At 44.9% G+C, this 27,976-nt stretch overlaps 1 protein-coding gene across 7 annotated transcripts in view; it reads left to right on the forward strand.

Annotated features, from left to right (window-relative positions):
• Positions 1-27,976, forward strand: part of LOC128769573 (receptor-type tyrosine-protein phosphatase mu-like) — a 136,171-nt gene that overhangs the window by 38,249 nt on the left and 69,946 nt on the right. For all 7 annotated transcript variants that reach the window (XM_053883394.1, XM_053883395.1, XM_053883396.1 and 4 more), the window contains exons 3-7: positions 5,394-5,668; positions 9,172-9,250; positions 12,104-12,219; positions 13,448-13,622; positions 19,945-20,238. In XM_053883394.1, the coding sequence (XP_053739369.1) occupies positions 5,394-5,668; positions 9,172-9,250; positions 12,104-12,219; positions 13,448-13,622; positions 19,945-20,238 (939 nt within the window). The remainder of the gene's footprint in view (positions 1-5,393; positions 5,669-9,171; positions 9,251-12,103; positions 12,220-13,447; positions 13,623-19,944; positions 20,239-27,976) is intronic.

The following is a 27,976-nucleotide window of genomic DNA, read 5'->3' on the forward strand; positions in this document are numbered from 1 at the left end:
GCATGACATATAAAGCCATTAAGATTGCTGTTGATTGACACGCGGCAACAATAGGCCGCCGCTGCAGACCATAATGAGGGTCAGTTGTTTCACCGCGCTGAGACGACGAGACCGACGACGAGACCGGACTCTGCATGATGGATGGTCTAAGGTGAGGCGCCGTCAAACGGTCCTGTCATGTCGTCCAAAGTTATTCAGCCGGATTCTATCATCCTTTCATGACACAAAGGACGGAGGGAGATTCCTGGAAGAGCGCCGCCGCTCAGCACGGCCGCTTTTGATTGGTGGCAGACGGCGAGAATAGCCGCCGTCTTCATTGACATTTGGGAAGTGGCAGCTGAGATTTTCTGTGCCGCTGTGACCTCTGTGAATTTTATTAGCAAATGAGACCTGGAGGGTTTAGAGAGCCGCCCTCATTCTGATTTCCAGCCCACATAATGATTTTCGCAGAGTTCAGGACCTGAATGGAGGAGAAATAATGAGCGCCGGTCATTATTGCACATTATATCGCACACACAAGACCATCGCTCAAACTCCTAATTAATCTTCATAGCTTCAACCTAAAGACTCGATAATCTGGATTAGATGGAATCTATTTGTGCAGAATAGCATCAGACTTTATGAATATTAGGCAGGCCTTTCTAATGTGAGTGGGAGAAAGAGCATTTGTTATCATGTTCATCTGAGTCATCTGTCTTTGTTTGACTCGTTCTGTGAGCCTATTTCTTTTTATGGATTTAATTATTGGACCAGCCGACTGAAGGACCTTTTACTTCAATGTATTCGCTGTTTTATTCCTTTTTTTCGCTGCAGCAACGGTTAAAAAATGATTTCAATTTCTCCTCTTTGACCTTGAGTTGATTGGAGGGTTGTTTTTTTGGTGAGAACGGGTCGCAGTAGGGCTGACCACCATCCTTCACCATTCAGGCTCGATTTTAGAGTCGTTCTCATAAGAGATACAATTCTGTAAAGCAGGGGAGTTTATTACCGATCTTGTTGCTAAAGCTTAGCATCATTAGCATCAGCAACACAAATAGATAAACCGCTAAAACAAAAACCTTCACAAAAACTCTCAAAAAGACAAAAAGTCGGACAAAATGTATTCTCAGGAAACTGAGCCAATAAAATAGTCACTGAAAAAGTAGTCGTAAATGATAATTACCATTTAATTATTGATGTTACTGCCACTGACCTGGATTTCCGGATCAACACCGTCGTCTGAAACCGAGTCACACTTTCATATCATTTATTTCTATTCCTAAATGAACTTCCTTTTTGGTGGTGGTCCACACTAACACGCCGGATCCAGCTGGAGAGCTCTGGGTGTTCTTTCTATCTCAGAACAAAATGATCCATTATGACCACAGTCCATTAAAATAACATGCAGATGATTCCAACCACCCACCTCCTCCATTCTTCAGCTGACAATAGACAATCGATGCGCAGTTAATTATTTTACACTGAAGATCCTGGACAATATCGGCGCTCATCATTTCGAAATATTCCATCTTCATGAAGGAGACGTTTTCCAATTTCTGATTTTCTACCTCGTGATATTAACGCGCCGCATGAGCAGCAGCAGCCGCTTCATCCTTCTGACTAATTCATTTTTCAAGTCGCCGTGTTCTCCGTGGTGGTGATGGAGGGTGAAGGTGGAATAATAATAAATGTGTTGACGAAAGCAAAGCTCAGACGAAAGTCTGGCCCTGCACTCTAGCGCCCTCACTGTCGGGCCTTGAGCTGGAGAGCTCTCTGTGTTTAATTGGTCTGGACCATTGTTGAGAAGCAGGAGATATGAGGGAGGAAGAGAAAACACCCCGGTGCAGGCTCGCGCATTAGCTCTGCACTAACGCGGTGTCATTATAATTTGCTCTTAGTTTGGCGGGCTAATTAGCTTGTCACGGAGCAGCAGGCCCTGCAGAGTTTGTGGTCATTAGAGCTGAAGAGCACTGAGGCAGAATCACTGGACTTCGCTTCTGTCAGTTGCTGACAAAGACGGTGTGAGGAGGTCGTGCACTGTCACTTCTCACTAGATACTTTATTTTTATGTGCGAGCTAATGAAGTGGCTAACGACCTCTTTCGGCTTTTGTTGTTTTCTGGTTCAACAACTAGAATCGATCCTCCTGTTGGTCCACACACAGCGACGGAAACAATTGAAGCTACGGGTCTGCAAGGCATAGCGGATGTGGTGTCCAGAGCAGGGGTGCATCATTGCGTCTTTCATGATCGACCGGTCCATCGCTGAGATAATGTCGGCAGATCGCGCGGAATAATGGCAGAAAATGCCGTGGCTGAACAACAGTGTGGCTAATGCGCGAGGAACTATGATAAGTGGATGGTAGTTGCACTGCCTTCATCCTGCGATATCAGCTGTTACTGAAATCTCAAACAACCGAGCATGTGAGGTGCGATCCCGCTCAACGTTAAGCTCAGTTACTGTAAGTAGAAATGAACCTGAATGCTCCCATGATGCTCTGCAGCCCGGTCAACCAATCACAGTGGCTGATCTCGAAAATAGGGATCCACGTTTGAGCAGCTTCACTGTGTATGAAAAACCTAAACACACAATGTCCTTGTTCTGATATGACCACTCGGATTATATTGGAGTCGCTCACAACCTCATGCAACTGCAACCATGAAACCTGAAAGTGTTAGGTGAAGAAATGTTAAGTTATATTCCTCTTGTTTTTTTTATGATCTGACAAAAATAGCTGAGGTAAAATTGATATAATTTGTCTGATCTGTTCTACAGTGTAATCCCTTGATAATCAGTGGGGGAATGTTGCAGCAAACTGATCGCACCATTGCCACCACTGACATTTCACAATACAATATTTTGTTGGATAAACAAAGCAAAGCCTGACCCCCCAAATAGTGACTTGATCTTAGCTCATTTACAGCATAGCTCTAGCCTTGGCACAGTTCAGAAATACAAATCCTTGTTTTTTCCCCTCATATTTCTTGTCAACGCCACTGTGTCCATAAATAATTCATGCGCTCACGTGAACCAATCATGTCGAAATCTTTAATATCAACATCCACCTGAGGAGCAACCCTCCCCCCCCAACCACGTCTCTGCTTGGCTGTTGGAACATGACATCCCGGCGCCCTCCCCTTGTTATGTCTGCAGACAGATGGAACCGGCGAACTACAGCAAGACAAACTGGAGTCACTGGTGGAACAAATAGAGTTTAGTGTGACATTGTTTATTCTGAAGCAGCGAGTCTGCTGGATCAGCGAGTCACTCCATCGTTCAGTAGTCACGTCAGGTTTGAAAGAAAAAGCAAATAGTTGATGATGCTAGCACTACCTTATTCCTACTATTTTAGCAAACAGATTATCTGAGCTGCGTTTGGTCTCAGTTCCTCTCAGCTCTTTTTCCTCTTTCATTTGCTGCTCATTCCCACCATTAAAACATGAGACAGATTTCAAACTACTGTAATTTCCGGATTATAAGCCGCTACTTTTTTCTTTTGGTCTGAACCCTCATATATAGATTTTTACAGGCGGAAGTCAGATTAAATCGGAGGCGATGAAACCGATGAAATCCGAGGCTTTTTATTTACCCTTAAAGCGCTCAAAATGCGCTGTGTTTGCCCATGTGTCCGCAGCTCCGGCAACATAGCCAATCTCCTGGAGGTCAGGAATGGAGAAGCAGCTGCTGAGACGGGCTGTGGTGTCGGAACTTCGGGCAAGCGGGTGAAAACAGCGCATTTTGATCGCTTCAACGTGAATAAAAGATGTGAGGAGTTCATGATTCAAGTTCAGAACATTGCACAGTTTATCCCATGAGTCAGTTTCGATGCTGAGTTCAAAACTGGTTTTGAAAAGTCTTTTTAAGCCGGGTGCACCACTGACCTTTCTACGTCACAGACAGCTCCACTGCATCTGCGGCTTATGTCTGAACAAGAGGTATTTTCCTTCTTAAATGTAGCGGGTGCGGCTAATATTCCGGTGCGCTCTGTAGTCCGGAAATTACGGTTATCCTCCTCTCACAACACAAGGGTAGATGCAAGCAGTGTTTTCCCCCTTTGATTACTTTCCAGTCCCTCCGTATTTTCAATTTCAAATCAGGTCTTACAGTGATGACGGTCCACACTTGTGTTTTGAGTAGATAACGGTGCACTCACCAGCACAACCACTTGACAGGTGCAATCGTTCTAATTCGGTGTCAGATGTTTAAGTTGCTGCGACACTCACAACCTCCACGCAGGATTTCGGTCACACTGAAACGTGAGCCGACTGTTTCTGGCTGCATCTCAGAGGAAGCTGTGATTTGTGCCATCTCATTAGCAGGCCGCAGCTAAATAGGATGATGACAAATAGAATCTGCTCTGCATCTCTCTGAGTGGCTGCCAGAACAATAATTCTCACTTATGTTGTATTGGCAAGAGGCGAGCGCATGAGATTAACCTTTCATATTGAAGCACAGCGATAAAATCTAAAGGCCTTGGCAGATGGATTTTTAACTTATCGATTTTCCATCAAAGGAAACACACTCCTAAATAAGCCGTGTTAATATCAAGGATTAGCCTTTTCTGCTTTTGTTGTTTGATTCATCGTAGTGAGGAGCAGAGACGATCAATTCCGTGAGCTTCTTCTTCGTCCGTCACGAAGCTCACGCTACAGTTCTCAGAGATAACGAGGTCTCAGCAGGAGTCAGGCTTCTCCCCAACACTGACTTCAAATGTTTGTATCCGCACCTCCACTTACATCTGTATCTATGGAAGACGTTCCTCAGCCAGAGTGTAAATGCGGCGTGTGTCCCTTGATACCATGTTCTTGAAGGGGATGTGGTGTGAGCGTGTTTCTCCTGCACAGTTTAAAAAGTGAATAACCCGAAAAACAGGTCCATTCTCGGTTATGACTGCAGTGCGCCCGATGGTCCCAACAATGTCCCCTTGTCATGAGTAACATTCACACAACCAATGAAGTGAGAATCTCGGTCATTGCTAGCATTGAACATCTCTCCCTAAACTCTGATCCCCACTAAATCACCGAGCGGCTCCCTAAGGTCTCCACCACCCTTGGAACCAGCATATGGTTGTCCAAGACTTCACACAAGGGACAACAGTGGTACTGAAACCCCTCTATTAGTCCTTTTTATGCCCGGAAGAAAACCCTTTTCCACCCTGCCTTAATCACGTAGCTATTAATGGACCACGACTCCCTTGATCCTGGCATCTCCTGGGAGCTCCCCTCACTTTACTGGCAGTGCCACAATTGTAGCTCCAGGTGGCCCACATTCCAGTGCACACCATCCTTTCTCTAGCTACGTACTTGGAAATCCTGAATTCACAATGATAGTGACTGACAACCACTGTAGCTTTAAGTGAGGTGCTGACACTCAACTGGATCCTATCACTTCCAACAAGCTGATTCTTTGCCACAGGTTCTGCCTTCATGATGGTCAACACATCCGGACGATTCGCGGGTCAGAAGGCCTTACTGTTGACCCCCCAGCTGAAGGAGAACGACACCCACTGCGTGATCTTTCACTACTACATCGGCGGGCGTGACAACAGCCATCCGGGCCACCTCAACGTCTACATCAAAGAGAACAACAGTCCCATGGGGATGCCCATCTGGAACATCTCAGCTCCAGCCTCCCGCTCCTGGGGGCAGGTGGAGCTCGCTGTCAGCACCTATTGGCCCAACTTCTACCAGGTAAGAGTTGAGTTTAAATATATAGAATACTCAAAGTTGGATTTGGATGGAAAGTCGAAATATGTCATGTTGAAATGACGGCATCGGAATATGAATCAGAATAAAACGAAACCCCTCTGGAAACAGAGTTTTTTGGTCATTAGCAGAAGGTGCATGCTTCCATACGTCGCACTCATTTAAGATGTGATGGTGACTTCTCTTTCACCCCACGTCGCCACCGAGGTGGAGCGTGGAGAATTTGCTCTGTAAGAAAATCCCAAACAATCGGACAATGGCTCATTGAGAGCGCCCGAGATTATCGATTTCTGGAAGTAGGCTGGTATCCATGGTAATCTGTTCCCTCTCTCCTCCATCTGAGCTCCTTCTCCTTTTCCAATTCTGAAACTCATTTTCACTTACCAATGCACATGATTGCTGGACTGGACAAGGTGATTTCACACTCGCCTGCCTATTAGTCGTCACCGGGCTTGTTCCTCACGACCAGCACCACATGTTAATTGACGCAGAGACCTCCCCCCCCCAACAGAACACCGCTGTTGAATGATTTCTGTGAGCTCCCTGGAGGAACAGGGATTCCTCCTGCCAGCCCTTCCTGTCCGCTCTGGTAGTTTTACTAACACAGAGCTACGAACATGCAGACGATGTCATCTATTCACAGCAAGTCAAAAAAGTGCTACTCCAGGGGTTGAAATTGAGGTATTTGCTTGCTATTTGTAAGTTTGCATCAGGCTGGTGTCTTTCAACATAACATAGTCCGGTGTGCTTTGGTACATTTTCCCACTTTCTGACCCGAAATCCACGATCTCTGCTGCGTCCTCCCCTGAAACTGCAGAGTGACGCTTGAAATTGTCACTAATTAACAATGCGTTGCTAATTATAACCATCTTTAATTGCAGGGTAACCTACGCAATTGTCAAAGGGAAGCAACCTGATACTTAATTATTTTTTTAATTACCCGTTGGAGCTTTGCAGCATTTCTGCTGGTGATAATTACTCCTCCACCGGGTCATCCCCAAAACTTTGAATTAGCGGGAGGGGGCAATTAATTTTCCCACGAGGCCACTGGAGATGCTCGGACTGTTTTGAATCTCATTTTGTGAGTAAAGTGGAAAAATGAATAAACATTCTGAGATAAAAAGAGAGATGAAAAGTAGTGGCCACAAGGGTTGTTAAAATAGGTGTAATAACAGGTACTGTGAATAACTATACTATCATGAAAAAATATTCAGTGACAGTACTTTAAAAAATGGACAGATAGTAATTACAATATTTAAATGACAATAGGAGGGAAATCGATTCATTAAAAAAGAAATTGGATTGATTTTAAGCTTAAGTAAAAATTAAAATTAAAAAACAAGTGAAAAATGTGTAAGTATAATATTTAAAAATAAAACAGTTAAACACAAATGTAAGTTGTAAATTCATATCTATGAAGTAATCATATATTATTACAATAAATAAATAAAATTGTTCTTGAAAGAACAAGAAAATGAATGTATCACTGAAAAATACTGGTTATATTTTAAAACGTGGGTGGCAGAAAATAAAAATGACAACAGATATTTTATTTAAAAAAAATAATTACAATGAGATTTGTAAAAAGGAAAAAAAGAAGAAATAAAATGAAGTCGTGGTTGGGTTTGACATCAGTTGAGCTTCGTCCAACTGCGCTGATCATTGTTGATACTGCTAACTAACATATGGCGCTCTGATCAATACGGTTGTAATGTCGTACTCAGCCCCGTCCCTCAGGGATCGTTGCCGCGCCGCCGTCGACTTCCCCGCCTCCCTCTCTGACAAACGAGAGCGTTGAACTTTGCGGCGACATCCACGGCTCTGGTCCCACGTGGATACTTTCGCAGGGGCAGGTCGCACCCAATTATGTGTTGCGCCATCACTGACGTGGGAATCAATTACATCATGGCTATTAGGCAGCTTGACTGATGTCTGCTGCACAAACAAAGGATTTCAATTAGCGAGCGGGGGCCAGTTCATTTGTCAGCCGGCGATATATGGAGCGCTTGGCCTTTTAATTTCCTTTAAATTAGCCCGTAATGAGTCCATAATTGGCACCCCAGATACATATTTCAAGAGACAGAAAGAGAAATGTATAATTAGACTTATCTGACGGCACGGCCATATCTGCGCCCGGCGTGCCACAGATACAAGCGTGTCGCCAGCCTCGTGTATATTAGTAACCCAGAGATCCAGCTACACGCGAGGAATGACATGTGTGGTGGGAGAGAGGCTCCAGAGCACCACGCCCCGGGTTTTTGGAAGCAGACCGGCATTCTGTTTCCTTTTTTATCCCACGGCAGAGCAGCAAGTGTTCAACTGTAGCATTCTGCAGGGACACTCCCTTTTGTCGTGGCTCCCAGCCATTTGTTTCACTCAAGAACTCCCAAAATAGAATGCAGTGCTGGAACGCATGACACGGGACAACTGCAGTAATGCTAAACGTGCTGACCTTCTACGCTCCAAAGTTAGTTCTAAAACCCAAAGCTGCTCGCTGGACCGCTGATGTTTTGATTTTGACTTAGTCTTCAGGTTACACTTCATTATCTCATGTTTTGTCTTGATCTGGAACAAACTGATATAAATTCACTGTATGAACTGTCACTTAACATCGCTAAGCATACAGCTTATGATTATCCTGATTATGAGGTTTGTCTTGCCTCCTGTCCATGGCATCCTGCTGTTTCTTTGGGGACCTCAGATTGGGATGGCTTTTGGAAAAATTGAAATGTTAAGAATACAGTTTGAATGTTCAAAAATTAAACCTTCTGCTGGCAGAAAAATCCAAAACAAACGAAAAGCAACAAAAAGTACCAAAAACTGAAAACACAGTGTACAACTGGAGTTGATAAAATTGGACATTCAGCGGTTGACTTTTAAGTAGTTTTAAGTCATAAGTAAAATTCAAGGACCAGAAAAATTGTTGAACCGGAGCAAAAAGTAGGCAAAAAGACACAAAAACTTTCCATCAAATGTTGATGAAATATGCAGCCTGACTCATGAGATGAACCAAAGCAGGAATCAGAAAAATAAAACCGATGAACCATGGTAAAAAACACAGGAAAAGGTCACACAATAATGAGGTTGACCAAAGAAAACAAAAAAACTGAGTGTAACATATGAAGTCAAAATAATAGACTAGTCTCGTCTCTTGGCCTTTTTCATTCGGTCTTGAGATGAACACATTTTGAGGTAAAATGAGGTGGCAGTGTAAGGTAGTACAATTCTCAATAAAAGTAGCTTTATTTGTACAATATTTGGTTCTTGAAATGAAGGGGAAACAGCTGATATCATGTCCTTTCATGCTTCACTATAACACATATGAAAACTTGTTGACGTCTCATCAACTGCAATATTGTTTGTCATAAACCGTCGACATCACCTTAAGAGGCGCGTTAATTTGACTTATTGTGCACGCCGGCCACCATCATTTGAAGATGCGGGTTCATTCATCTTTGGTTTTTACGACGTGTCTCTGTCCTCTTTAGATTGTGTTTGAAGCCGTAACCTCGGGGCAGCGCGGCTTGCTGGCCATCAGGGATGTCGTCGTCCAGGGACACCAGTGCAGTAAGTCCTCACCCCCCGCCCCACTCCCTCACCTCAAACCATAAAAGAATATCATCAAACCGTCATTGTCCTCTCCATGACACCTTCCCAAATACCTGTTTTGTTGCCCTCTTCAAGGCCTGTCCGTCAAACAAAAGGGCCTTCAAAGAGGTCCAATCTGGAAGTCCACCTTTCTGACCACGTTAGGATTTACGGTGGCTCGGTTGAGGCGAGTGCAGGATGTATGGTTATAGCTGCTGTTAAATCTATAGCTGAGCAGTCCTGGGCATAAGGGAGACGAACATGACATGCTCATGTTTGTATTCTTCATTCGAAGATCCTGGATGGGCTGTAAAAAGAAAAGTAGGGAATTATGAAAATTGCGAATTGGACGATGCGAAGGCTGCTGCTGCTTTGCATCTCTGTTTTCCCTCCAGAGATTCGTCCTCCCCACTCAGATGTTGAGTCGGTCTTCTCAGACACTTCACAGCTAAAGGACGTGTAATCACAATAACATATTTATACTTTTTTCACCGGATCAGAAGACGCCTGGCAGCTCTGCACTTTTCACGTCTGGCCCAAGAAGCTAAGAGGGTTTGCATCTCGCAATTAAAGCCAGGATCAATACCACGCGGCTTTTCATTAATCGATTCCTGCTCAGATGAAGTCGGGGCTCAGATTGCGAGACGCTAATGACCCGCTAACTGTCCAAAATCCTACAAATGTTCCGTCGATGGAATGGATTCCTCAGCTGAAGGTGCTGAAAGGATCTGCCTGAATCAAAGAGGTTGCTCCTGAAATGTGTCAGAAGAGACATTCCAAGTGATATGAAGAAAGATCTGTCCCAAAAGATTTATTTTCTAACAATGTAGTTCCATGAGGTGTAGTGGTTCCACGAAGGGCTCTTGCTTGCCTCGCTGTCATTTAGCTACATGTTTGATATCTCCTGATGGCTTCTTCCCATCCCCATCCAACCTCTGGATAGGTCCTCTCCATACTGCTGTGGGCTCTGTCCAGCCAAACCTCAGGCACTCTATGATCCCTGCCTTGATGGTGGTCCCTCACTGACCTGTAAATGGTCCTTGTCCTGCCACTTGACATTACCTGTCCAACCTTCAATGTTTTCAACTCTTCGTCTGAACTGTTCCTTTAAAGCTTATTCATAGCTTATTCTGTCTAGAGCAGACTTCTAGCTGCTCCCTGTTAATCCTATACATAGGGTCAGTTTTTTTGGCCGAGTGTTCCCAAATTCTTGATGATCCCTGTCCAATCTTGTTAAGGTCTCTGTGTCGCCTGGTCCCTCAAGCCGATGGTCCCCCACTCACCTCATTGATCATCCCTTTAACCTCATGATGGTATCTCTCTATTGTCCCTGTCTTACTCCATTGATAATCCCTGTCCAGTGGTCCCTGGTGAATGGCCCTGTCCAGCTCTATTTTTGATTCTTGGCCAATCTTTTGATAGCACGTGTGTAACCTCTTCATGGGCTCAGTCTTTCCCCATTGTTGGTTCCTGCCTAGCCCCTGGTCCGGCTCTATTTGTGGTTCCTGCTCATATAACTGCTGTGGTCTAGCCTCTTGACAGTCTGCATCCGTCCTCTTCACTTTTCTTTGCTTCATTATTTGTTCATTTAAATTTGAATATTCTCAGACTGCAATGTGGGCCCCACTAGCCGGTTCCTCACATGGCCCCTCTGGAACTTTAGTTGCCACCTTGCTCATAAAATCGGAGTTTTAATGATGAAAGTGATAGAATTAGCTTTTTTTCCGGTCTTGAGAGATTTGAGTGTTTGGTATCAAGGTCGCTTGCGTGAATTGCCCTATTTCTCCGTGTAGAGGAGTCGGACTAATCAGGAACGTTCTAGATAACTTCTGATGGTAATTAGCAGGAGCAGGAATGATGTTTTTGGGAAAAGCGATCTCGCTGAGAGCGTGGATGAAGTTAAGAGTGGGGCAAGGTTTTGGAGAAAGTGAAGCGATGGCCTCTGGTGCCTCATTTGAAGGATTTAGGTGGACGCTCACTCGCTAAATGGATCTGACCTTCGGGCAAATCCAGAGAGGAAATAAAGTGCAGCAGCCATTCCAGGCTACTTTGCTGAAACATCCAGTTTTACATTAGATCCTGGCACTAAGTGGCGATTTAGGCCAAAACATATTTTTTACTTTTGCTGCTTATGGAGGCTCTCGGAACAGAAACCTTTTATGGCATCTCCTCTGTCTGAGGGTGGTGATGGTTTAAACAAGAGGAGGGTGTGTCGTCGTGTTTGAGCTTCGAGTCATCACTGTTTGTCCCCAGAGGCGGCTCTAGACATCCGTGGACACAAGCAAATTCATCCGTTTGAGCAGAACAGAATATAGACAATCATTCTAATGCTGCTTTGTCCTTTTTTCTATCCGATTCAGGTGTCAATTCGTGCCGATTTCCTGAGTCGCTTTTCAATGAGTTTGATCTACTTCCTCTCAAGTGACTCAGTTCATAGGTCACTGGGATGTGTGTGATGCCGATTAACCCAAGTCTCTTCCATTCACTGCTTTGAGTAGCACTCAACCGGGTCTAAGTCACAGCCTGTCTACCAATGAGTCTACATGGAGTATGAAATGTAGCAGAGCAACTTTAGCTGCATGGACAACAAGGAGTTTGTGGGACTATCAATGTATTTACCATAGTCTGAGTCACTTCCCATCAACTGGCTCAATGAGTCTGACTCGCATCTAATCTTGAGACTATTAAATCCAAGTCAAAGCCCAATTTCATAATCAGAAGTATGAAATGTACTCGGCAGATTCTAAGGATTGGATCCAGACTGCAGAAGATTGTTTCTTCCGCAGATGTGAATTCTTTGGTAGACAACTGATTAGTATTTCCTTCTTTCAGTGAACACTCCTCATTTCCTGACCATAAAAGGAGTGGAGGTCAATGCTGGACAGACGGCGTCCTTCCACTGCACCGTCAACGGACGGAAGAGGGACAATTTCCGTCTGTGGCTTCAGGTGAGATTCTGACTATTCAGGAGGCCTTTCATGTGTTTGTTTAAGAGTGTGTCTCAGCTAGCTGGGATTCAAACAGCAAAGTCATAGGCAATGGACTTACACAAATTCTGAACCATCTTACGTTCAGAACATCTTTTGTTCGGTTGCACTCAGGTTAGGTTAACTCGACCTTCTGTGAGGTCGTTGTTTGGTAATGTTTAGAGTCAGTTTATGTTACCTGATCCAGATTAAGTTAGACTGCGCATGATTTATCAAGTTTTACTCGGTTTAATTATGTCTAGTTTTGATCACATATATATATGGAGGGTTTGGCCACATCTAGCTTAGGTTTAACCCAAGGTGACTTGGTACTGTGTGCTAGATGATAACTAATACAGACACAGTTTAAGTTAACCCAGGTTCTATGTTTTTAAATTCATTGTTTATTATTTTATAATAATATTTCATGTTGATTGAGCTCCTGCTAGACCTGAGGGTAAAGATTGAAGCCATTTTTGATAACTGTGAATACCTCCGTCATATTTTCCAAATCCCATTAAAGACCAGTGACTCTGTGAGAGGAGGTGAAAACCATGAGGGTTTTGGTTCCTCTCCTGCATTGGGGACGCTGTCATGGAGGATCAGTCCGTAAAGTTCTTAGCTTGAGCTTTAAGACCTGGTCTCTGGCTCGAACCCACTTTCAAAAAAACTGTCATGACTCTAATAATGTGCTGTGAAATCCAAGTTCCAGCGGTGCGCTTTCCCGAAATTGCTCTATTGTGCCTCTTTAGTTTGAGATTAACCTGCCTAGCGTATACAGAGAGGCGTCTTTGTGAGAGGAGGCAGAGGATTAGAGTCGTTTGGGTGACTCTGAGGGAACCGACCTTGTTCCCAAGCAGCCGAACGGCGCTGTCACACTTGTGATCAGTGTGAGTGCGTCGGCGGGCAAAGGTCCGGTGCCAGGTACTCCATCATTTTAACAAACACGTCCTCATTAGTACTGGGGCTGCAAAACAAACATTAAGTGAAATCCCCCGTCGCCGCTAATGAAGAAATATTTCTAATGAACAAATGTCCCCCATCTGCCTGCTGTGAGGGCCGACAGCTGGGGAGGGACCGCCACTGTGTGTGTGCACGTGATGAATGTAGTCGCTATCCTGAGACTGAAAGCAGCACAAACAACAAGTTTGCCTGAAAACACAAGGTCAGTCCTCTCAGAAATGTCGTCTCACCTTTGTGTTGCGATCAGGGCATGGGAGGTCGTGAGGCTCCAATGAAGGCTACCAAACCTTGGAACAACCGCCGCTTCATCGGCACGTTCGACGTAGAGAACACGACCAAGGGCGACTCTGGACGCTACCGCTGCATCGTCCACTCGGACAAAGGCGTGGGAGTGTCCAATTACGGCGAGCTGACCATAAAACGTGAGTAGCCGTCTGAAAACGCGTGAAAATGAAGAACACAAAATACACACAACAGTGCATCACCACTCATAGACAGAAATCGGTGGTCATGACAAGTAATTCAGTCCCTCCAGGCAATGTTGTGATGATGATTCAGAAGTGAATGATTCTGATAATTGAAATTTAGAAGAGCTAAACAAATAAAAAGAAAGCAGAACTCACTAGTGCAGCGTCACCCGAACACTATACAGGGTGGACGTAAAGAAACATGGCTGACCGCCATATCCATCTCTCACCAGGCTATTTCTGACACTCTACAGCCCGACCCTGTGGAACATATCTGCAACTACTATTTTCAATGGATGTATTAATGAGCCACTGAACAGCACTCACAAACATCCCCACCTTTACCTCTCAGACTCCACTCATCCTTCAGCAAGAACAGGACAAAAAGAAAGAGAAATCATTCAGAGTCTGATAATTCAACAAGACCAACCACACAAGACCCTAGACAACATCGGCAGAGTATGAAAATCAAGCCACAAAATACCCAACTGAAACACAACGATAAAAGCATAGTACACTCAAGAACACCGCACCGACACAGCAATATCACTATAACAAACCACAAAGATTGTCTAAAGCAAACATCTCACTTCCCAGCTCACCTCCAAAGGAGTACAACACGTCTCGAACAAACCGTACATCATACAGCGTAATCACAACAGAAACAGGCCAGGCAGAACTTAACCCCAAGTGCACTTAAAGCAAATACAACCACAAGACAAACAAATGCACACAAAGCAATCACAAAATAGCAAAATCAAACATTACAACACTCAAGGCAAACATGAATGATCGCTCTACGGAAACCACAAAAACATCAGAATCAAACTACACAACACAACAAACAAAACTCTGGGCACACAGTGAAAATCAACACAATACTTAACACATTAGTTTGGTTCACGCAGGTGTTGTGTCATTATTGTGAGTGATTTACGAGCATTCATGTATTTCCTGAGAATCTGCTTTCCTTCAGACTAAACTGGGACACGGAAATTGTTTTTATGCAACAATGGTGATAAACAGGAAGTGCTGCGAGCTTGTAGTCGGCGTGTCCTCCGAGGCGTTGCTGCTTGTTTATCGCTAATCGAGAGGAATTGCATATTGCCTGCTGTTTGTGCGTCCTTGAGCGAACAGCCCTCCTTTTTAAAGATGACAAAGGCGCAAGGCGCTGTGGTTTTACAGTAACCTCCCCGATATTTGACTCCTGCAGTCATTTGATAAGAATTTATGGACTCTTGTGAAACTAAATCCTGCAAGGCCTCACTTTCCTCTGGTCCTGTAGTCCGGTAATGGCCTTCTATATTTCTTCACCTCAATTTTCTCCCTGTGCTCTCGATTGAATTTACTGCCTCGCTTTTTTTTCCTTTTTTTTTTTTTTTTGCTTCTTTGTCTCCGAGCTTTATGTGATTGATAGGTTTAATCCCGGCTGTCCAGATCGAGCGCTGTCAATCATGCGAGAATGGCCGAGCTCAGACACTGAAGAGGGAGATAAAGTCTCGGGGCCGAGTGTATCAGCGGCTCTCGCTTGTGGACTCGGGGAAAATTTACCGACACTCCTGAGGCTCTAAAAAGCAAACGACTGAATGTCATTCTGAAGCTCTGGCGGTTAATATTCTGACATTTTGCTTTTTTGTATTAAAGCAGAGGACAACCCGCGACAGAAGCTGTGCGATCATTAGCATTGTCTTGCGGTTTTAGCCAAGCAATTCTCAAGCATCAAACTCACAACAACAAGCATGCCACACCCTTAGCCAGACGCAACCAACGCAACACCTGGGCAATGACCCAACACCCATGAAAACAGTGCAGTACACAAAGCAAAACTGTGGTAATTAGCATAAGGCTCTTTAAGCGGTTTTAGCTTAGCAACTCTCGCAACTTATCTGGCAACACAAAACATGGACCAAACATTGAAACACCCAAGTAAACAACATCACACTGAAACAAGCAGCACATAATCATGCTAGGAACACCACACAATGCTAACGCGACAACGGTAAACTACACTAAGCTTAATAGAAACACACCCATGAAAAACAACACGTCATGCAAAACAAATACCTCACGCAGTACGCATCACTAATCCAAAACCAGAAGTAACGCCGCAGTACGCAAGCACCTGTGCTAAAGCAGCCGTGGCTAACAACACACTTCCTGAATCACATAAGTTTCTGTGAGTAACACTTCGAAGTCCAAGCACAAGTTGCACTCAACTTAAGGCAACATACACAAACAAAACCTACAAAGCTAGCACCAACTGCTGTTGTAACATTGATAGCAGTCTCTCTCTCTCTAAACAGATCAGCTATTTTTGACAAATATTTTATAATTTGTGGCGACATTGGCACTTGGAAACTTGTTTTTCTTATACCAACATGTTAGCGTTCACTACACCTACATTAGTAACTTTATTCAAACACATTTGTAGCTTCCCTCTTTCATTGTTTAGCAGTGCGTTTCATCTGGCAAGGATTTCACACCTCAACATCAAAGAGCTAGCGTGACGAGAATTTCAGGGTTTTAAGTGCGGCACATTAAAAAGACGCTGATATCTCCTCTTATCGTCGCGGTCGTAAAACAAGTGCTTAACCCTCCTCACCAAGTGTCCCGCTCATAAATCCTCCTTAAACGCGTGTTGGAGATTCCCTCTCCGCGGAGACTGACCACGAGGTGATTCTGTGGATTATGAGTCTTCTATAGTCAGGTGCCCCCCCCGCTCCTGCTCCCTCTCTCCCACCTCTTATTACTCAACTCTTCCTCGACATGTGGAGAGTGAATGCTTGATTATCTCTGATAATCACTCCTGCTCTCCCTGCCAGTGTTCAATCACGTTTGCGTGCCCATGTGGAAGGAGGCTGTTGCAGCCCCAAGAACACGGTCCCCGCTGAAGTAGGAAGGTTAATTCACACGTGCAGAACAGAAGGAAAACACCCCGCCAGTGGTGTGTACTGTGACATCCAACCAGCTATGCAGTATGAGGCTGGGTCGTGGGGGCAGCAGCTAAAGTAAAGAGGCCCTCCTCCGGACCTCCTACCTGGAACACCTCACTAGGATGGTCTCATTTCCAACCTGGCCAAGCTTGTTTCTACCCACTTAGTTGTATCTCCTAATCTCCCCAGCTGTCAGTCACCTGGCTAGAGGAGCATTGAGGTGACGGAGGAGGAGTCACAGTGCCCACCCAGGCTGTCCATCTCGCCGCTAACAGGCCTAACTGCCACCCAGGCTCCTCTTCTGCGCCTCGCTCCACTCATGTGATGAAAGAATCAATTCCTCCCCGGCGGCGGTCTAATTAGCTGACGTAACAGGGAACTGTTGCATCTTAACAAGCTGACGTGACGATCAGAGGCCAAGGATTACTAATCTAACTGCAGAACAAAATGGCAGCTTTCATTATTGATCCCTGTGTGGGGAGCGCCGGAGGTCGACGAGTGTCAGCACGTCTGTAACTAGAGGCTTTTGATTTGTGGGCCGCTGTGGTCACATGGTTGGTTTTTTTTTTCTGGGTGGTATAACATTGTTATTACTCCTCGCATTTGTTCCCTCGTCACATTAGCTGCAGGCTTTTACTAGACATTGCTCAAATACAGTGAGGGGGGGAATCAATCACATAAAAGATATATTTCATGTTGATTGTAGTGATTATTTAAAAATAAATACAGAAATACCTCTTAAAAATGAAATGATTAATATTGATATTAATTTTTATTACTGAAAACAGCTTTAATATGACAAACAAGCAGGAGGCAGACACTCCTGTCATAATGACTTAAAAGCTTAGTCGTGAAGCCCAGGAGCCCAGAATCCCTCCACTTCCAAGCTCCCAGCTTGAATTTTCTAATGTTTCCTAAAAGTAGGTTTCTTGTCTCTGCTGAGCATCTGGTGCGAGGTCCACTCGTGTGTGTGTTTGTGTGAGTGAGTGAGCGGTCACTGGGGCAGGAGCTGGACCGCAGCAGCTGTTGTCAGGACTACTGGCGACTCGGTCAACAGAACAGCTGCCCACTGAGCCCAGCGTCCGCTGCACGTGTCGCCACTATCTTCCAGTGAGGAGAGCGGTCCATCAGCACCGCACTGTCAGAGCGGTGAGCTGTCGCCTCACACTGGTGCCAGTCGTCTGCAGTCAAACCTGCTGTGTGAAGTGTCGCACACGTTTGATGCTCCACACGCTGTGTTGATCAGACATTTTTAGTGGCTGGACACTGATGGCTGGACGAGTCGCGCACCTGTCACTAACTGCCGGACACCTTGAGTTCATGCAAATGTTGGGACAAAGGTGAGTTAAGTGCAGCAGCTGGAGTGACCGTATTAGCTTCATGTCCACTCTTAAGTCCAAGATCAGATCCATCAAAAGAATCCCCAGATTTGCGTCGGCTGCTCGTGTGAAGCGGCGCAGAGCTGCAGGATCAGCCGGTTCGCTTCAGGTGATGTTTGACACCAACACTTGAATCTTGGATTAGCTGCAGTTTGGGGACCTGCTGCAGAGGTCACCGTAGGGCGACCATCTGTCCCGAGAGTCTCAGCAGGTCCACGCTGTCTGGTTTCTAATGCCTGCGGACACTTCGATCCCTCTGCCTCGTCGTGACGACTCGCTGAGGAGCAGCCAGGCGACTAATGGCATTATTCTCCAGCGACTGTTTGCCCATTAGAGCTGCTGGACGTGTCCTCCTGGACCTGTCGCTGCCCGGGAAAGCGGGTCACCGCTGACTTCCTCAGCACATGTGGTCCAGTGTTGTTGACACCACGTAATTAGTCCCAGGTTTGTGCTGCACCGACTCAAGCTGGTGAAGTTAGGAGAGCAGTCTCATTCCCCGACACACTCGGCCTGCTGTCACCACTCATGAATAAATATTCTGGGCCTGGTTGGAACACAAAAATAACAGAAAAGTAACTAGTCAATCATAATTTGATTTCTAATAATCAGTAGAAAGTCAATTTAAATAAAACAAACTGATAAATGATGAATAAAATAAAATACGCAATGAATGAATTATTTTAAAAAAGGACATTTGTTTTTATTATAAACTAAAATAAATATGTATTACTAATATTAATATAACATTTATTGTTATTAAATATGTACTAAAAAGTTCCAAAAATCTATTTGAAAATGAAAATCTGAGAACATATTTCAATGAAGCACAATATTGCTGAACAAAATATAAATATTAAAAGAATAGAAGAAAAATATTAGTTATATTATAAGTATTGGCACTGCTGTGTGTGGAAATAGCAGGACAATTCTATACAGTCAACAGTAGAGAACTGAGCTTTGCAGCTCGATGTAAAACACTGTGCGAATGTCGGAGGATGTAATTTCCAGTCGTGACATTTCCAGAGGCTCATTAAAACAGAAATGGCGGCAGGTTTTAACGAGATTAGACAAATATTGGTGTCTCCAGAGAAAGTTCATCCTCACTCAAACACGCACACGTTGAAGTTGTGCTGTAATGTTATTTGAACACCTCTTGTTGCCATGTGATGTGGTGATGCGACTTCATGTTGTGAGGATATATAACTTGGTTGATCTGTCTCTCGCTTCATGGTCGTATGTGTGTCGTTGTGGCTCTAGTGCGACTGAATTTGAGTGTCTTCAAGTTACATTTTAACACGTTTAACATGGTCCTTCTTCAAGTTGTGTCTGGTTTAGTTCCTGCGAGGGTCAGGCGTATGTAGCCACATGGAGGAGAGGATGACTGTGCTGCCTTGTCATCAGAAATGTTGCTTTTAGGATGCCATGGTCTCCTGCTCTCTGCAAGAAGTGGGTAACGTGAGTGTGTTCTCAACTTCACCAAGGATCTGCACCATTCCACCACACAATAGAAGGATAAAACAAGCTTTTGGATCAATGAAAATGGTTTTGAGACGTGTGTGTGTGCTCTAATGAGTTTGAGAGGGTGAATGATTACACGAATGTGCACGCTGCGAGACGAGACTATTGATTCTTGTTGGTCTTCTCCGACAAACTTTGTGAGGAAACATGACGGCGTTCTCATGCAGAGAATTCTGATGCCGCTGCTTTTGATCTTTCCACTCCTTTCATTTCGTCTTTGTTTTATAGTTGCTTTTAGAAGAACAATTGCGTGTTTGTGCAGCTCAGATGCGAGGCCCCGAGACAAGCTCGCTCCACGAGATGTCGACATCCAAATATTTATTTCTCTTTTGTTCCCTCTTTGTTTTTCCTCACTTATTTTCAATTGTCAATTTATTTGATCGATCAACCTGCAGCAGCGCCCCCTCTGGCCACGGAGAGTAACTTGAAACACCTTGTTTTATGCAGAACCGCCGGTTCCGATAGCCCCCCCTCAGCTGACGGCGGTTGGGGCCACGTATCTTTGGATTCAGCTGAACGCCAACTCCATCAACGGCGACGGTCCCATCATCGACCGCGAGGTGGAGTATCGCACTGTGTCGGGGACCATGTACGACCTGCAGCCCGTCGACAAGACCACGCATAAGATTGGCCACCTGGACCCTGACACGGAGTATGAGATCAGCGTTCTCCTGACGCGACCTCTAGAGGGCGGCACTGGAGCCCCCGGTCCTCCTCTGCGGGCCAGAACCAGATGTGCAGGTAAGAACCACCCGCTCTTATTGGTCCCTATGGTGGAGTAGTTTGGGGATCTCAGCTACTAGCATTGGCTTCCTCCATGCACTCCAGTTTCCTCCCATGGTCCAAAAACATACAAGGATGTTGACTAAATTGTTCAAAGGTTTTTTGTTACACTTGAAATCAGCAATACTAAGAAATGAATACCAGAGGGCCCAAATGTGGAGTTTAAGTCGACTCTAATCTATTCAACCGTGCTGTAAAAATGTAAAACCCTGGTCTCTATCTTCCTCGGATGTCTTTAAATATTAAACCAAAAGGACAGCTGGACGTCCCCCGGAAATAAATGAAAAACTGCCCCAAACTTTAATGGGCTCCTCGGTGACCTCCAGTTGACCCTGTCGGCTTTTATGAAAATCAGGTGGTTTCAGCCAAAGCACCCGGAGAAATGTGACTGCCACCAACTGGCCCGTGTTTTCCTTCTGATTCTCACCAGGAGAGATTATTCATCGTAATATTTACTGTCTCCCGTCTGAAGTCCTGATGATCTGCTGTGTCTGGTTCGAGACTCTTCAGGTCAAACTTCCCCCTCACTTACGTTAAGTCAGTGCGAACAAAAATAGATGTGGTATGATATGACACTGTTAAATGTCAAAAAAAATTAAGTGATTCTCACATGTCAAACTATAGTAATATGAAATGGTTTTATTACTTTGAAATTACACTTATTTCAAGTATGAATTTAATGACAATATTTTACACATTTTTCGAGAAAATGGTTCATATCTATTGAATAAAATGTGTATGTTATGTATTATTATTATAAAAATAGTTGTAGTAGTAGTGTTATTTATTTTTATGTACTTTTAATATTTTTTTTTCCATTATTATGTCACACTTATATTGCCAAAAAGCCCTTGCCATTTTGCACTACAGCAGTTTGCCAACGTTGCTTCCCTCCATTGTTGTTTGTGCGCCATTGTATTCGGCTCGCACACGTTCATCACGTCGTAGATCTAAATTAGACTTCTGACGCTTCTCTGTGACTTCTATAATTAGTATTTGTTATCAAGCAGCTGGAGAAGCCGTTCTCCTGGTTGTCAGGGTGAAGCAGAGGCACCTGTGGACGTTCATCATCATGCGAGTTTCAATCTGGACGCGGAGCAGACGAGTGTCACTAAAATTAAGATGATTTACGATGTGGAGACCCGCTGGTTTGTTGTGCGACGGAGCTAAAAGCGTTTTAATTCGCCAACAACGTGGATTGATTTCGCATGTGAACCGAAGTGGCGCCTCGAATTTGGATCATTGAACTGTCACCATGGCAACGTGTTTGGCTGCCACATCCAAGTTAAGGAACATTTTTTTACTTGTTTATTTTCAGACTAGTTTTCAAACCTGCGTGTCGTAGTTCTGTTGTTGAAATGTGGAATGTGGGCTGGATTAAAGTGCTTTCCTGAACCGGCAGTGATGCTAGCTTGCAAAAATGATTTGAACCCATGAGTCGTCATGTTTGATGCTGACGTCTCTAATGATAGACCTGTTATTGTTATGAAGAAGATGGCAAAGTGTGGATGACCTTGATGTGGACCTGGGCACGGCCGGGTCCAGCTGTGGTCCTGAGAAGCACTGATGAGAACGAGTCTGCCCACGAGCGACTCTCCTCTCCGCTGTGAAGGTCAGCAGCTCATTCTTGTGTCAGGCGTCTGATCGGGATGAACGACCTGGCGTGCATCAGAACTGGGCCTGGGCGTTTTTGCAAGATTAATGGCCCTGACCCTTCGTTGTGTGTGTGTGTTTGAGGAAGCGGCTCTTGATCTAGTCCTGCTCTCTGCCGGTCCTCCCTGCAGACAGGTCCGTGGAGCTCCTAATTGAACAGTTAAGACTCACCGGGCCGTGTGATGCGTCGGTGGATCTCTGTTCAGCCGTCGGATGAGAATCCGTGGCCGCTCCAGAGCGCCGTCCTTGTCGCCATTTATCATGAACTCAGCACCGTCACAAAAGATCTTCCAGCTCGGAGAATATTTATTGTGCTCGACAAGGTTCTTCACACAGACACAGCCTTGGGTTTCTGCGTTGTCCAGCTCGCTTCCAATCGTGTCACATGGATGTCAGGGTGACTGAAGGGTTGGCAGAAAGTCAGAGCCTTTGAGTCACTCAAACAGTGAAGGGACTTCACTCAATGAATGATTTAACTGAAGTTACATGTGAAGTTAAACCCGGTCAACAGCCTGAGCGACTCATGCCGTCTTTGTATGAGGCTTGATTCAAATCACGATTGTATGTAATACAATCTGATTTTTGATCTGCTAGTGAGTCCTACGAGACCACAGTAGTGGAACTGGCAACCCATTCTACCAGAACCTGGCAACCTGCTCCCCCAAAACCTGGCAGTCCGTCCCATTGGTCACAGATGTGCTGCGACTTGAACGGTGAAGCGCCGTCTGATGACCAGGCAGGAGCAGTTCTGGACTGTCCGACCCATGTCTCACATGTTTGCATTCTAAACCTTCTCAACAGAAGAGTGTCTCCTAGCGACCTGAACATGTAGTATATATAAACCTTCTCACTCCTTTTAGCTGTGTGTTCCTCCACTGTCTCAATAGAAATGTTTCAGTTCCCTGTTGGTTCTGACTCGTGGTGCAGTCGATAATTCCACACCATGTTTGATGACCAACTAATAGCCCATATGTGCCCCCTCGCCCTTCGACCTCCTCCGCCCCACGGGCTCCTGACAAACACACGATGTCCACACTGAGTCCAAACACCTGCTCACTCCACCGCCTCTGCCAGCTTCACATCTCCATCTGCGCCGGCGGCCTCGCGGGAGCCGCCTCATCTGTCGACCGCCGTTCTGTTCGCTATTAGACGCGAGGGAGCCGGCGTTAATCAGGGATCAACTCTTGCCCAGCGTTCGCATTCCCCCACGCCGCCGTCGCTCATTAACATTTGGCTGCGTGACGACAACACAAACTCGCTGGAGTGGAAGAATCACTTTCCTTGCCAAGTTCGCTCTGTTAGAGGTGTTGACAGTGCGGATCATCATGAAAACTAACCTTCACATTCCTCTCAATCACCACACCGAGTCCTAACACCTGTACTTGTAAACGTTTTTCTTAATTGAGGAGTTACAGATCAAGCTTCTGGGTATCAGCCAGGAACCTCCAACATCATCCGTGTTTGGAGCTCTTGTTGCTGCAGACGGACGCAGGTGAAGTTTATGATTCGATAAAATGATCTGTGTGTGTTTTATTCATCTCGTCAGCCAGCACACTTCAGCCTCTTCAGCACTCGCTCCAAATAACATTCTCCAGCTGAAGTAGGCAAACGGAGGTCGCTATTATTCACTCCATACTTGTCAGACCTTGAAAACTTTGTCAATCATCAGCAAACTCTGGAAAGAGGCGCCGAACAAAGAGAGTTGTGTATGAATCATATAAGCGAGACTTTATCCTGAGTTAGCCTTCATCCGCTGTCTTGTCTGCTCGATCGGCACTGAGAATTAAAGGGGAGCGATCCATACTGCGAATATACCCGTCCGTCTGTGAGGGTCCAGGAATAATTTTGAACATGATGACTTCACGTTTGTCGATATTTCTCCCTCTGAAGCGCTGAGTCATCTTTCTGCAGAAGAGTCGGTCTTTCGTGGCGCCTCGGCTCACCTCAGTCTCACACGAGCCGTCGTCTTTTCAAGCTGCTGCAGCGAGAATAGACGGCTCCGGGTTTAGATCTCTGACTGTGATGGGCTGAAATATCTGGGAGTGATAATCTGACGGAGCCTCTGGAGGAAATGTTTGATTCTAAATGTGTAAGAAAGTTCAGTGCGGTATGAAACCAGATACGCCAATGTAGGATCATGTCGTCTTCTGTAACTGAACCTAGATCATCTTGAAGTAAATAAAATTCAGAGAATTAAATAAATAAAATTTAGTCGACAGATGTGATTGAAATTGAAATCATAACCCAACCCAAAGAAAAGAGAATTACAATATATTATAAATAAAGATTTTACTGTAACAAAAGCTTGACCCCAGAATAGAGAATACTTTCTCACTGCAGAAAACTTGCAAGTAATAAAAAAAAAGTAGCTGTGGTGAGTGGAAATGTTTGTCCAAACGTCATGGAACTACAACTTGATTGACAGTCAAAAACATGCGTCGTTTCATATTCAAACTCATGGCATTTTATTTTATGAAAAAAAAAATCATATTGGCAAAAACATTACAAAGCGCAATCAAAAGGTGTAACTAAAAGAAAGAGTAAAATAAAATGTCCAACTAATAAAGGCAAAAAATGAACGTTTCAAGTGTGAAAAACTAAAAAGAAGAAAATGAAACCCACAAAAAGATTTGATGCAGATTTACTTTCAACACAGGCCAAAACAGCATCCCTCCGCCAGGGAATGATGATTAAAGGTTAGCCCAAAACGGAAACAGAAAAATGTCATGCAATGAAAGCAAAAATTCTACTGTCAGAAATCAATAGAAAAAAGAAGCTGAATGCTTCTGCCAAAAAACAATGACATTTTACAACAGAAAAACACTTCAGCTTCAGACGAAAATGACTGGACTGACATGATAAAACATTATGTTTTTGTCAATTCCACAACAGCATCTACATAATCAATGTTATACTTCTGTTAGCTCCTGAGAGGTGGAAACTGATTCTTGTGATTCTCAGTCATAATTCCTCTTGTGTTCCTACATCTACGAACAAAAGTGTGATCTTGATCATCTGTCAGTTGTTTTTGTAGCTCCGGCTTGTCACTCAGCAAATTGCAGTAATGAGTGTGGACCTTTCACGACGGCTGCTTGCGTTCCTCACAAGGTCTGAGATTGACTCGATGTGTGTGCCTGTTGGAGAGGAGTTTCACGAGTCTAATTAACGCCGTTGTGGCAGCGGGAAGTGAATAGAAATCCACGTCGCTGTCTTCCACAGCTCTGTTTTTTAACTCGCAGTCGCTGAAGGTCAAGTGACCTTTACGTGTTCTGTATTATCTGCGGCGAGGTGAGCCCAAAGCCTTGGGCTTTCTGTGGACCATTGAATTTGGGTCTCTTTTGTCTGCTGCGAAAAACAGGCAAGATTGAGTTTTGTGTCGACAGGAAGGTTGCCGTGGCTCCACAATAAAAGTCTATTTATCACAACAGTTGCAAGGAGAATGGAGGATTGTGTCGTGTGATATTGGCGCCGCAAAAGGCTAATTGTGTTCCTCTCAAGGACTCGTCTTCAAACAGCCGCGGTTAGTCAGAGACAGATGGAAAGAGAGAGAGACTCGGCGTTCTTGGCTGTTTCATTATTACCATTTCCCACGTCGACACTCCACCCCACCCCACCCCGGGTAGCTGCTCCCCAACACTCCAGATCTGAGACTCTCCGAGCAGATGTGCACAAACTGAACTCGCTGCAACTTCCACTTTATTTCTGAATCATGTAAGACACAGATTTGTGCTGTCGCGGAATAAAGAGAGACAAAATATACAGTTGCAGTCGCTGAGCTGTCGGAAACAGCGCAGACAAAAGAGGACTGACTCACTTCTGCCGTCTCGCTACAGTAGAGCTAATCCAATCTTACAGATCTGAATCTGAGTGACTTGCTTTACTCTTGGCACTAGGAGGCGCCGGATAGCAATGAAACAGCCGCAATATCGACTTATCCTTCGACCTCCTCTGTCCCCTGGGATGCTGGGCCAATCCGACGTACACAACACCATGCACCGTGGAAGAGGCCAGCCTGAATGCTGCGCTTGAGAAAGTGGCATGGTGCTACCATTAGGTTTGACCCCTTCTGAGCTTGGCCTGAGCACTTTTGTGTGGACGTCTTTTGTGGTTGCACCACCACTTGCCCCTGTTGACCGCTACCTTGGGGTACATTGGAATGTGGAGGCACAGTTTTTGGACCTCTAAAGGGAACAGTGGAGCTTTGTATCGTTTTAGTGTTGACTACCAAGTTTTGGCGACGTTACGAAATTCAGCAATTTTCCAAACTACCGTCTTCAGCAAGCCATAGCTCTCACGGTCGTCGGTTACACGAACTGAAGTGTCATAGCAAAGCTCCTTTGCAGTCTCTAACCAGGTGGTAAATTACCCTTGTCATTAAGTGACTTCTAGCGACATCTGGGACTGCCAGTAGTGACTCTCCTTACTGAAGAGTTGACACTCTTCACTGTGATTCCTTGCATTGCATGACCACTCATTGACTCGGATTGACCTCTTTTTGCTACCACTCGTGGGCTTTATTACGTTCAACCACTTTGTTGCCCGAGCTCTTTGGATGTCTTATAGGTGGTTACACCACGTTTCATTGGGATCTCTTACAAGTATGGTTGGACCTCTCTCTGTCGGACAAGTTCGACGTCTGTCGTCAGCCTCTTGTTAAATCCAGGGCACTTCTTCAACTTCGACAAACAATCCCAGGCAAAGGCCAAAGAACGGTCAGAGTCACTTACAAGAAAAGTTGTAGCCCCCATCGTGTTCTTTCCGCTCTTGGATTCAGTGCTTGTTATTACATGCTTGTCATTTTGCCAGCCATCTTCACAGTTCCTGAGTTCTCTTTTCTTAATGTCTGCGGCTCTTCACTGCCAATGATCGTCACCTCCAGTGTTCAGTCTCCAGAGCGGGGTAAACAGCGACGCTTGCCCCTTTTTTCTCTCCCTGTTTTCAAATTTAAGCTGAAATACTTCTCAAGGTCTTTTAAATGTTCCTTCAATTATTCATGCTCGATCTGCTGTAATTTTTGTCACTGATTTTCCCTTTGCTCCATTATTGATGCCCCGTTCCCCATTTGGAGGCATCCAGGACGCACTCTGAAGCGACGTCTCCCCCTTATTTAAAGGATGGGAAGAGGAGGGGGCACGTTATGAAAGGCAGGATTTATTCACAGAGTCCTGCCACGGACAGCTATATCTTAGATCTCATATATCTCCGAAGTAGGTGGCTCTGTCGGAAAACAGCCCTGCTACCATTTTTCGCAAAGTCAAGCGCCTGAGTTTGATTTACGCTCTGGGTAACACCCCGAGTTCCAGGCAGGATTTTGGCGACAAATGACAATGCCACCACGGCCATCTGGGGAGCGACGGCGTTGAAGAATCACCCCGCTAACCTCCCGCTGCTCCCGTAGAGATTGCGCCGCTGTCAGTAAACGTCGTGCCGGTGTCTGTAAGTCCTCACCGCAGGCAGCATGCCCGGACGTGAACACCAAAGTCAAAGCTTGACAGTGAAGATGTGTGTGCAGGAGGGGGCCCACGCCGTGCTCTCTCGCTGTCACTCTGACCCCAATCACCGCAACGCATATTGGTGGAAACAAAATGGAAGATTGATTTAACCAGTTCCCATCAGCCGCCTGTCCATTTCTTCCCATCCCGGCGGTCGCTTCCCTTCACCTCTCGCCCCCATCACCTGCTTGTTCTTTTAATCCTAGACATGAAGCGACACCATAACCGCTCCACTGATTTAATGTTGTGGAATGGATGATATACATTCTATTGACTCAGTACTTGCCTTGTACATATATTGTTTTGTTTGTTTCCTCCTGTTCTAACCAGCTGTTTGGCCTCTCTGTTGCTAGCTTGATTGCTAACCTAAAGGACGAGTACCACAGCAACAGGACGACCAACCTTTCTGTCATAAAATGGACTCAGTGATTTAAGAATCAATTTCCATGATGTCTTAAAACTGCTGTATATACTGCTTGGGAACCAATTATTTGTCAGAAAATCTGTTATCTATAGTATATATATATATATATATATATATATATATATAT

Source organism: Synchiropus splendidus, chromosome 13 (assembly GCF_027744825.2).
Source record: "Synchiropus splendidus isolate RoL2022-P1 chromosome 13, RoL_Sspl_1.0, whole genome shotgun sequence".
NCBI lineage: Eukaryota > Metazoa > Chordata > Actinopteri > Syngnathiformes > Callionymidae > Synchiropus > Synchiropus splendidus.